The sequence below is a fragment of the Juglans regia genome, unplaced genomic scaffold, assembly GCF_001411555.2.
Source record: "Juglans regia cultivar Chandler unplaced genomic scaffold, Walnut 2.0 Scaffold_682, whole genome shotgun sequence".
In the NCBI taxonomy this organism is placed as follows: domain Eukaryota; kingdom Viridiplantae; phylum Streptophyta; class Magnoliopsida; order Fagales; family Juglandaceae; genus Juglans; species Juglans regia.
In genome coordinates this window covers 19,735-31,752 of record NW_023361686.1, presented here as the reverse complement: position 1 = coordinate 31,752, position 12,018 = coordinate 19,735, and the positions used below count along the sequence as shown (strand labels likewise).

General features: G+C 34.9%; 1 protein-coding gene across 4 annotated transcripts; it reads right to left on the bottom strand.

The window, feature by feature from the left end:
* Window positions 1–3,014: 3,014 nt before the first annotated feature.
* Window positions 3,015–12,018, bottom strand: LOC109018377 (probable low-specificity L-threonine aldolase 1). 4 transcript variants are annotated; one of them, XM_019000530.2, is made up of 11 exons: window positions 11,901–12,018; window positions 10,237–10,318; window positions 8,758–9,211; window positions 6,022–6,133; window positions 5,147–5,197; window positions 4,920–4,991; window positions 4,691–4,823; window positions 4,523–4,581; window positions 3,931–4,031; window positions 3,345–3,411; window positions 3,015–3,271 (listed from the first exon to the last, which is right to left on the bottom strand). In XM_019000530.2, exons 3-11 carry the CDS (start codon window positions 9,198–9,200, stop codon window positions 3,233–3,235), a joined length of 1,077 nt encoding a protein of 358 aa, XP_018856075.1. In that variant the 5' UTR covers window positions 9,201–9,211; window positions 10,237–10,318; window positions 11,901–12,018; the 3' UTR covers window positions 3,015–3,232. The 4 variants fall into 4 exon arrangements, with proteins under 4 accessions (XP_018856075.1, XP_018856074.1, XP_018856073.1 ...); XM_019000529.2 differs by lacking the exon at window positions 11,901–12,018 and adding an exon at window positions 10,522–10,967; XM_019000528.2 differs by lacking the exon at window positions 11,901–12,018 and adding an exon at window positions 10,682–10,967.

Genomic DNA, 12,018 nt, shown 5'->3' with positions numbered 1-12,018 from the left:
ATAGATGCAACTTGAGGTAGATGGAACCTAGCCGGATAGCTTTCCTGGCCCCCAGTTTGGCGTTTCAATGATTGAGACTCAATGTAGTTGGAAAAAATCAGGTTGATGAGTAGAAGTAGGGAAGCTGACGTTTTTGTGAAGTGTTTTGTAAAGTGGTTGTTATATTATGTTCACATTTTTGTGAAGTGTTTTGTAAAGTGATTGCTATATTATGTTCACATTTTTGTGAAGTGTTTTGTAAAGTGGTTGTTATATTTTATGTTCAATGTATATAACTTGTGTAATTTAAGTTCTAGAGTTGTTGTATTATGTTCAATGTATATACTTCAGTGGTACCACTTTCAACAGTTTGATTAATGGGAAAAAGACTGTATTTTGGAACAATCCTTATTAGTGCACGAGATTTTTGTTGCTTGTTAAATGAGTAAAAGAAGCTGGTATGTTTTGAAAGTTCAAAAGGAATTTACAATGATAATATTTTGAACTCATCCCAACTCCTCCGCATTACTCGACGGAGGATAGAGCATCGTTAGTCCAAAATGTGGCATTGGGGGGGCTGTAATTAGGAGAGGTTAGAATGAGCCAAATGCATGAAAGAAAAAAAATATATATTTTGAAAGTTCGAATGGAATTTACCAGGATAATATTTTGAACTCAACCCGACTCGTCCGCATTACTGAATGAAGGGTTGAGCATCGTTGGTCCAAAGGTGGCATTGATGGGGGCTGTAATTTAATACGATGTTAGAACGAGCCAAATGCATGAAAGAAAAAAATATATATTTTAAATGTTCGAAAGGAATTTATGAAGATAATATTTTGAACTCATCCCAACTCCTCTGCATTACTCGACAAAGGATAGAGCATCGTTGGTCCAAAATGTGGCATTGATGGGGGGCTGTAATTAGGCACGACGTTAGAACAACTCAAATGCACGTCCACAATTTTTTTTAAAAAGCTTATAAGGAAATCTACCTGGCTATCCCATGCATATGTATATATAAATGACGAGTAGTACAAATTTCCTGGACCACAATATCCCTATAATGCACAAATAAAAATTCATTAACTAATTGGAAATATCAAATACATGGACATTTCTATATGACCAGTGTGTATCATACCTGTGCCGGTGGGATTGATGTAGAAGGCCTAGGTGGCCTTTCATCTTTCTTTTTATCCATCACGTTATTTCAACTGAGTCATAATGAAGTTTTAGAATAACAAGAAATATTAAAACTGATTATCTCACCGCTAATAAATTTAAATCATGTACACTTAAAAAAATGTTGATAGTTAAACAATACTTGTATCTCATTTGATATGAAGTAGACATAGGAATCTCCATTGAGCCTTGAATATCATCACTAACGACGCAAATACCATGTACAAATATGCTTTGTCATTCGCTTTTTCCAAGTTTTGATATAAAATTCCATGATTTAAGAAAAAGATTATGGAAACGAGCCCACATGATCACTTCATTTAAACCAAAAGCTCGGGTAGACTAGAACTATCGTATACCCAACAAGTAATAAAACACTAAGGCTTCGTTTGGAACTAAAACTCTTTTCAACTCATCTCAACTCATCATTACAACTTTTTCAAATTCCAACACAAAATATAATAAACAATTTAACTTTTTCAAATCTCAAAATAATAATAATAATAATAAATAATATTCTAACAATATTTTATTATCTCAACTCAACTCACTTCAACATCCAAACGTACCCTAAATATCGTTAGACTAGAACAAACCCATATACATTCTCAAGTATAATAACATAAGCTCAAATAAGGATTCTTCAAATTAAACAAAATCAATTCAAAAAATGCAAGGGACATAAAAAAGGTTCAAACTTGAACCAAAACCATCTCAATAATCAGTTAAGAGCTACCACAATCCCCACCCAATCCTTCTATATATATAAACCTACCAAAAAAATTACATTGCTTTGTATAGGAAAACCCAAACAAGGAAGACAGACAAATACAATAAGATTTCAATCATTACTTCTATGCAAACAAACACAAACGCTTGGAAGAAAGATCCTGTAAAATAACTCCAAAACTAACCAATGCAGCGAGATGCAAGCGAGATGGTGACGCAGGGAGAGAGAGAAATGTGACATGCGAGCGAGATGGTGGCGGACGATCGGAGTTTGTTTGGCCGGTCGGCGTGGGCAGCGGCACAACACTGTGACGGGACGAACGAGACAGAAGTAACGCGGGAGAGGGCGATGCAGGGAGAGCAAAAATTCGAATTGGCTTGCGTAGGAAGACAAGCACAGCAAAACGTTCGTTTTACTTGAAGAAAGAAAAAAATAAATAAAAATCCACATCATCCCGTGTTGTGGTGTTGGAGAAGTGAAGGCTGATGTATTAGAAGATTCCAATATGATCTGATTACTTCATTTGTTTTGCATTAAAATTCTGGAAATATTTTTGGTATTTGGATGTACTTGAAAAAGTTATACCAAAAAGTGATTTCAATGAACTCATTTGGATTCAGAGTGTTTGATTTCATCTCATCTCATCATTACAATTTTTTTTAAAATTTTTACATAAAATAAAATAAACAATTCAATTTTTTCAAGTCTAAATTCAACTTTATCAAATCTCAAAATAATAATAATATTAATAAATAATATTCTCATAATATTTTATTCAACTTTCAACTTTATTTATTTATTTTTGAAAACTGGTTTTATCTCAAAAATTGTTAAAACCGATTTCTACTCTTGCTTAATAGAACTGGAGTCTCGGACTCTCAAGTGACACTACATTCTTACTCAATGATTCCCTATCTCTCGCTCTCCTTTTCTTAAACTCCAAATTTTCTTTGTAGTTTTTAGTTTTTTATTTTTTGTAGTTGTATGACGTGTGACATACAGGTCAACATAGTTAATAATTTAGTTGTTTAATAGAAGGACCAACTAAATTAATCTTAAAAGCAAATAGAATAAAAAGTTCAATTAAACTATATAAAGAGTACATATATAAACGAGTCGATTAACAAATAGTAAATAGTCAAATTTCATTCATTTAATTTTTATTCGAACACAAGTTGCGATCGAACTTTTCATCAAGACGTATTTTATTGTTCACGAAAGTTCGGACATTTTCACGAGCTGCTTTATTTAAATAAAAATAATAAATACGAAATTATTCGAGTTTAGAAAACCCAATGGGCTTCTTGAGAAGGAAGAGAGTGATGACAAATTCTCCCACTAGATGCCATTTTGATCTTGAACACCAGATAGAGCATGCTGCGAAATTCAAATGCAAGTGTAAATTACAAAATTTTAGGAACAAACTAGTGAAGGGTGGGAGGTGGATCACCTGAAAGTATGACAAGGTGTATTGCACATCACTTTCAGAAATTTGGTGGTGGAGGACAATCCTGATCCTGAAACAGCAAAAACACCAACACCAACATCATCATTTGATTCATTTTCCTGTCTAACAAAAACAACTACTGTCTAACTTTATAAACGGGATCAAAGAAAATGTGCCATATCAGAGCATCTGAACTGAACATGCATTGAAAGTCTTGCCTCTATTTTTGACATGCAACAAACAGAGAAAATGAAATAACATGTTGAAACTAAAAGGTGAAAACTTTAGCTTTTCCATTAAGAAATTTTGTACGTAAAACCCACAAAGTGAGGCCCTCCTACATCTTCAGTAATTAGTCAAGTTCTCTGGTTTATTGCGTAGATCCTAGAACAACACACCCCTCTTTCTGCTTGGACACACAATCAATAATCATAAAAATATCACTTGATATGAACACACGTGCTTACTTCTTTTAAGCTTATATTTGTTGAAAAAACTAAATCCATGAGTTGGACTTAAAAAAAACAACGAAAAGACGAACTACGAAGGAATTCATGGATTTAAGCTGCTTTTTGTGAGGAAACCAGACCTTAATGGGCCCTCTTGCGTCACGAGTATACCATGTTCTTCTAAGTACTCGCACAGTTTTTCTGCTGTGAACTTTGAGCTTTCATCTATGTCAAAATATATCTGGTGATGTACCAAAGCAAAAGTATGTATTAGTACATGTTCAGCTTATATGAATGAGATCAAGAAAAGCACTAATATGTAATATACAAATGAACAAATGAACTCAACCTGAAGTGTCAAGTGACTTGAATCATTCTATATGGACCCCAAAAAAAAAGATAAAATGTGAGAGATCACAAGGAGAAACAATTAATCCTCCAGAAGTGTTATAGTGGTTCCGATTATAATCCTGTCGGAACAAATCTTGTGCAAAGTTGTGCTCAAACCTTTGCATGAAGCAGATTTGCATGTGTCCCACTTTCAATATGATTTGTTATTGAGCAAGCGTACACAAAGCTACTTGATAATAAAAACTAGATTCAGTAAACTAGTTTCTTAACCACTTAATACTTGGTTCAGCAACTTCCCAATCTTAAATTATGTAAACTAGAATCTCAAGAGTTTTGATTACATAGAAAAACAACCAACATTCACATAACTAAGATACTTACAATATTGGTCTCCACTGAAGCAACATCGACTTTTATTCCTTTGATTTGACTCAGTCCTTCTGGAATTTTTGAGAGAGAACATAGAAATAAAGAGCCAGGGGAATAATTATTCTTCCCAGCAACGATAATGCAATATGAAACAAGTACACTAGAATACTAAGTACCAACCTGCTAAAATCTTAGCTTTCTTGTGATCGCCTTCAAGCTTTACAACATTTTCTTGTACAGCTACCAAAGCAGCAGCGCAAAGGATCCCAACCTGTCTCATCCCACCACCTAAGGTTTTCCGAAGTATTTTGGCCTAACAGGTGGAAACAAAAGAGTTTGATGCTAAGTAAGTTTTCTAATAGATCTAAGGAGCTGCTGATACTTCTAACCATATAATTTTCGTTGGTACCTTGGCAATAAAGCTTCTGGAGCCAACAATAACAGATCCAACTGGAGCACCCAGACCCTTTGACAGGCATACCTGGTTCACAAATTTAAATGAGACAAAAGCATTGGCAATATGTGGTCTAATAAATAATGAACTTCAGAATTAAGTTGCAAGTAATATCAACAAGTGATAAACTGAAAACTTGCAGAATAAAAAGATCTAAGAATGCCCACACAAGGCAACCATACCGAAACGGAGTCAGCAGCTTGCACCAGCCTATGAACAGGAATGCCGAGTGCCTGGCATACCAATGTTTCTGGATTAGCAACTCATATAGTATATACTTCACAATTTGTTGAAGAAAGACAATTGGCATCAGAAATAGAGATTGATCCAAAATCATCATTCACAATGAAAAGGAATGTTCAGCTCAAATTTACATAGAAGATATATGCATTTACTTAGAAGTGAAGAATGTAGAAAATATGGCAGATAAATGCCTCTGAAGCATCATAACAGGCACTCCAAGGTAAATTATCCATATCCTAGAACAAGTAGATGAAAAAAATAAGCAGCTGCCACCGCATGGTAGCAATTATAGGAACATTAAGATCACGTTTTCCATATATCAACTATTACAAAGTGACAAATTTCTATGATGGCCCCCCTCGTAAGAGTGGAATTAGCCAATGCACAATAGCTAATTTTAGACAGTGCACTATAATTCATATTGTCATCCTCGAGCAGGTTAGCTCACAAATTTCTATGATGGCCCCTTTCATGATGCTATGCCGCAGTTTGCTTCAAGAGATATCATACAGCATATTGTAGCAGTTGTATTCATGAGTGTGAGAATCTTTTCCAGCATTTAAGTGTGTTAACCTGTTTGAGGATGAGGTTCAACATATGTGGGAAAATGGTAAAGGTAGGAAAAAAAAAGTGTGCTCTAAGGTACTTGACCATTTTGCACAGCAAAATTTAAGCTTCCATAGGGCTTTCTAGCACATCATATGGACTAAATCACAACTCCAGGGACGTACTTACTTACCTCCACATGGATGTCGAACATACCACACAATAACACGCAATGACAAACTAAACACATGCAAAAAATTTTACTTACAACCGATGCATTAAAAATGCGGGCCCCATCAATATGAAGCTTCAAACCATGCTTTTTGGCTAGCTCTCCAACTTTGTCTACATATTCTACAGACAGACATCTACCTCCAGAGCTACATTTAGTAGAGATGCCACTCGTAAGGCATTACAATCACAGAATACACAGTCATTACAGTTAAAAAGTGAAAAGAAAAACATATTGATGGTTCAATAAATTGATAGGGAAAAAAGAAACACCATGTGGAAGAAAAGTTCATATTCCTCAGCAATACAGTTCATAGATTCAAGAGCAATTAGTGTAATACTTATAATATAATTTGCTCAAAGTAGAGCTACTGCTTAAATTTCTCAGAAAATTCCATACTGTGCTGAGTGTAGTTTCAGGTACTTTTGAACGTGGATTCTAGACTGATTGCAACAACAAAATATAGCTTTTTAGGTAGTAATAATATAAAGCATGGATCTTTATACATCCCTTCCCATCAACCTGACCAAGGATTACAAAGTAATGTTCCTGCAAAAATATGTCTCGTTCTGGCCTGAACTAAAAAAATGAAAGTAATACAAGAACAACCCGAAAGGAGTGTGGTTTGTAGCATTACCCTTTTTCTTATATATTTTTCTCCTTCTAGATAGTTTTATTTCTTGTATACTTACTCGGTACTTGGATTGTACCCTTTAATGAAGTGTTAATACTATAAAAAAAGTCTTGAATGTTATGATCAATGTTTCACATCAAGAGCAGACAGGTTTGACCAAAAGTCCATGAGAGACGACTTCAGTTATCTTACATTCATATGAGCCTCCTAGGATATTGAGCTGAGTATGAATAAACAAAGAGAACAAGAATGTGAAATTCATTATTATGCTACTTTCCAGACTTCTGAAAATCCTAAAACTGAAATTAATGCAGCTGACTGCACTGCTTCCACACTCTGAAGTTACGTGCAAACATGGAATGAAACATCATGCCACATGAAGAATTTAACTTTTTCTTTTCAAAGCCACACACATCCAAATTGACTTGAGAACTGGAATGATAATACATTTAGCAGTCCAAGTCCCAAAACTGAGAGCACAAGCTATATTTGTCTGGACATTGAAAAATTAAAGTTAAAACTAACTCAGTTCAATCAAACCTCCGTACATGTAGAAGTGAGGGATGAGCATAACAAAATCATTATGTGATCCTAAAGACTGAAGAATGGAAAAAAATGAGGTGAAGAAATTAGAAATACTTAATAATGAGCTACTGTCAAAGCTATGCTAAATTTCATATCCTTCCCCTATATATTCAATACAAATTAAAGCTATATGGAAGCATGAGTAGCATTTTATCCTGTGATGTAAGGAAGCATGTCTTTACAAATTAGCAATTAAAGTTATGTACAATTAACTTTAATTGAGGGAAGATTGCCCTTGGGAAAGAAAATATCATCGGTTCAGATGAAATTTGAAGAAGCCTCGAAACAAGAACTAGTTTCATTGGACAATACAACCATAAAAAAAATGATAACAAAAGTAATAGAATTAACTGTTAACAGAGAAATCGCCAACTCTGCATCTGCAGGGCAGTTTACCATGCCTTTCAACCCAATAAAATTTGTGCATTACAACTGCATGAGCACACAGGTCCCTAATAATTGGTGTCAAAAAAAGCATATATTTCATAAAGCATGCATGTAGAGGCAGGCAAAACATCAAACGAAGGAGAACCAAGAAACCAGGTACCAGTGCTTTTTCACAATTTACTTTTGAGACCCGAGATTTTAATTGGATAAATTTAACACCTGTGCTTTTAAACATGTTAAGACAATACCAGCAGGCATATTCCAACAAATAAGATGCCGAAGATGACAGTCACGTTGAACATGCCAGTAACATGTATTGTATTTTTTACATAGAAAAATAAAATAAAAGAAACTTAAAGAAAGAAAAAAAAAAGCACGGCACCAAGGGTGGTGGAGAGGATCCCTCCCACCACATGGCACCTCTACCGGCATGTTAAATTCAATACCCTTAGATGTTTTCCAACAAAATAAAACGCCAATGCTGACAGATACTTCATCTAACATGTCGGAAATATGTATGTGTTTTACAAAAAAAAGCGAAAAATTAGATAAAGTAAAAGTGAATAAAGAAAGGGACTGAGGGCAGAGAAGGGGATCTCTCCTACCTACAGTGCCTCCACTGGCATGGTTGATGCGCAGGGTGGTCTCCCATTCTTCTTTCCCTACGTGGTGAGCAGGTTGGGGGATCCTCACTCCTCCCCCTGTGCAGTGGAGGCATGACCCCTCCCACCCACCCCATACCAACACCACACAAGTGGAGGCAGAGGGGATCTCCTCCCCTCCCAGGGCCTCTCCACCACCCTGCAGGAGGCCACCCCATGGGGTGACAGGGGATGCCTCCAATCTTTTATATTTTTTATTATTATATTTTTAATTATATGTGAACATGTGAAACAATTTTTTTTCGATGTTTTTTTTTCATTTCTTAAATTTAATGTGTAGAAGTACAGGTGTTGAGTTTATTATATTAAAAATTCAGGTTTTAAAAAGTGAAAGTACAGGTAACTGATTTCCTTTTAATTTCCCCTAGAAAAACCAGCTTTCACAGCACACAATGTGGAATCTCCCAATATATTCATTTAAGACATCGATTATAAAAAGTGGTTAGGGTATCATTATCTACCACAAGGCAGACATAACTCTTTGATAAGTATAATAATCCTTACTTTGCATGCGTGTTTTCCAAGCAGATAAGCCTTGTAGTAGGGTACACGAGCACCCCTCCTGGATCTCTAATGGCAGCTTCAATTAAATCAATATCCATTGTTCCATCTTGGTTGTTCTTTACAGTCCTTGGATGCACACCTCCAATTGTTGAAATGCCACCATTCTCATAAATGTGGATATGGGAATTGTCTCCAAGAATGACTTCACTTCCCCTAGTGTCGCAATGAACAAGCACACTAATTAGATTACCCATTGTGCCTGAGGGAACAAATAGGGCTGCCTCCTTCCCCGTGATCCTTGCCATTTCTGTTTCCAAGCATAAAGCAGTTGGGTCATGGTGCAAAACGTCATCATCAACCACAGCAGTCGCCATAGCAGCCCGCATTGCTTCAGTTGGTTTGGTGACTGTGTCAGACCGGAGATCCACTGTTCGAGTAATCATTTTTTCCAGAACTGAACAATAAATGAATAAGAAACAATTCGCACACCATATTCCAAAGAAAAATGCATCTAAACTAGAAAGAATCAATTGAAATGAATAACTTCAAACCCACTGATGCCTACAGACTTTCTTTTCTCCAACCATTATTGGATAATTCAAAAATTCTGATAAAATTATAATCTCCACTGTGAAAGCAAGAAAGGAACTTTAATGTAAAATATGTGCAATCAAAAGCAGTTCTCATTAGATTCTAAAAGAAAAATATTTAGTACCAACAAAAACAGGATTATGTATGGCTTATTTTCAACCATTTTGACCCTCAATTTGTGGATGGAACTATCTTTATAGAACAAAATAAATCTGGCATTCATGCTATTCTCCGAGATGAACAAGGTCAAGTCTTAATGGCAATTTGCAAAGCTGAATATGGGGAACAAGAAGTGGAAAGTATAGAGGCACTAGAAGTTCTATGAGGGCTGCAGTCTACCTTTCATTTGGGTACCCCAAAGATTATTATTGAAAGTGACTATAAAAACTATAGTGGATCGACTGAATGCAACAAATATGAACATGTCTCATCAAGAAGCCTTGCTAGCTGAAGTCATAGATCTTTGTAAATAGAAGTCAGACATAATGGAAGAGACGCAAATGGTGCAGCACACTCACTGGCCCAACATTGCAAAGTTATTAAACAGAGTAAAGTTTGGAGGCAATCAGATCCTGAGTTTGTTAAACAATTTATAATTGTAGATTCCTCATTTAAATCTGTACTGTTTATTGCTTTCAGCAATTTTTTAACGAAGTATCCATTTTCATAAAATATCTATGGCTTATTTTCAACTCTTTTGACCCTCAATTTGTCTGATCACTATTTTACACGGAGTTTTTAAGGTTCAAACAGTAAGGGTTCGATTAGTCCTGATCACTATCATGTCATTTCGTCTTCAACTAGGCTCAAGGAAGGAATTCAAGAAGTCAGTTCACAAGCAACATAAAAACAAATCATAGAAAGACAGTGAGGGGATTATGACCACACCAGTGTAAACTCTTCTTCTTTAGTGCCTTCAACTCGGTTTCAGAAAAACTTCTCGATTGAAATGATTGGCGATCCTTATACGCTGCATAACAGTAATAAAGTTTGAAAATATTCGACAGAACAGGAAATCTAATGATATATATAAACAAATTATTGGCAAACTCTCAGAATTGTTGACAAAAATGAAACAGAATTCTCAAACGTCCAAGGAGGAAAAACAGTTTTTCGCTCTTTATGATGTAAAGCAGCCATAACAAACACATGCAAAGGCAAAAACTACTCTACCAGTTAAATAAGAAAAAGAACCCAAGAATTTATTCTTCTTTTCTTGTTTTCGACGAGTAACTCCCAAGAACTCCCTCCCAAAAAAGGCTACCACTTCAACAATCAAAACAAACAGCTCATTTTCTCAAACTTCAAACAGGTTTATGACTCAAAAAGAAACCTTAAAAGAACAGGGTTTAGTTTTGAGATTCCAAATAACCCAAACTGAACCACAGTTGGAATGTCAGATGTACGAATATATTCTTGAATATGCCAGAAGCATGAGTGTCGGTTTGCATCCACGTCGACTTAGCCACTGTTGGACTCTTATGCAAGGGAAAGGTCAATAAACGGAATCACAAGAGGAACCAGATGAACTATGGCATTCATCGCCCAATTATATCTATTATAATGTCACGTTCCATTTTCTGTGAATCTTTCCTTTCGTGGATGGAAAACCAGCTGGCTTCTTATCTTCTGAGATAGGTACCCAAATCAATGCGTTTCAAATCACAAATTATTGTTAATAACTTCGCATTATTATTTCAAAACTTATAAACTTACAATTTTTACGCAATTATTTTTTAATTTTATTTTAAATAAAAAATAAGAATAATATTACATAAAATCATAAAGGGTATAAACGTAATAAAATCGTTTTAAAAACAAATAAAGTTTATTATTAAAAAATTATTATTTTTATATAAATTTCATATTTATTTATTTATTTTAAATAATTATACTGTATTGACACTTGCGCATTTCAACTATCATTTCTCTTTTAATTAAATTGTGCTACACAGAAGTTTCACACTCTTACATACCATTTAAAAATATACGATTTTATTTTTCTGTTCTCATATTTTATATTAAATTAAAATATGAAATATAATGATAAAAAAATAAAATCATATACTTTTTAAATGATGTGTAATATGTGAAACTTATGTCTAGAATTTTTCCTTTTAAAATTTACAAGTCATTGTCAGTGATTTCGATTCGATACGAAATAGAGAGGAGGAAAGGAAAACAACAGAAGAGAGGAGAAAAACTGAAAGGAAAAACCCAGTATCCGAGGCTAACTGATTGGTTAGTGAGAATTTGAAATGGCCGAAGCATTCACTGGGGACCCAAGTCACCATCTTTTCATTTCCTCTCTCTCTCTCTCTTACTCTGCCTTTCATCATACAACAGAATCTCATATGTTCAGAAAACAACATAAAGAGAATGACAAAAAAAAAAACCCCAAGAGGATAAAAAATCTCATGAATGACAAGATTGGAGAATGACGTAAAGATCAGACATTATATGACTACGAACAACCATTTTATCATAAGAAGTGACAACAAAAGATCTAAAGTATCAGTTGGCATCTACCATGTAACAAAATTTTATCGTACCTGCGAGGGTTAAGCTCTACACAGAAAATAAAAGGCAACGCACTCCAACTTAGGAGAGAAAGAGAGACAAAGGGCCCTTTATATGCAAGCTTGAATGGTGGGAAAATAAGCTAATCGC

What these genes read in the sequence shown, in the direction of transcription:
- LOC109018377 (XM_019000530.2), bottom strand. Translation starts at nt 9,200, where the DNA reads ATGATTACTCGAACAGTGGATCTCCGGTCTGACACAGTCACCAAACCA. An exon ending in CTTCAGTGGAGACCAATATT is followed by an intron (nt 4,032 to 4,522) that starts GTAAGTATCTTA and finishes GTACATCACCAG; the next exon opens with ATATATTTTGACATAGATGA. An exon ending in ACACCTTGTCATACTTTCAG is followed by an intron (nt 3,272 to 3,344) that starts GTGATCCACCTC and finishes TGAATTTCGCAG; the next exon opens with CATGCTCTATCTGGTGTTCA.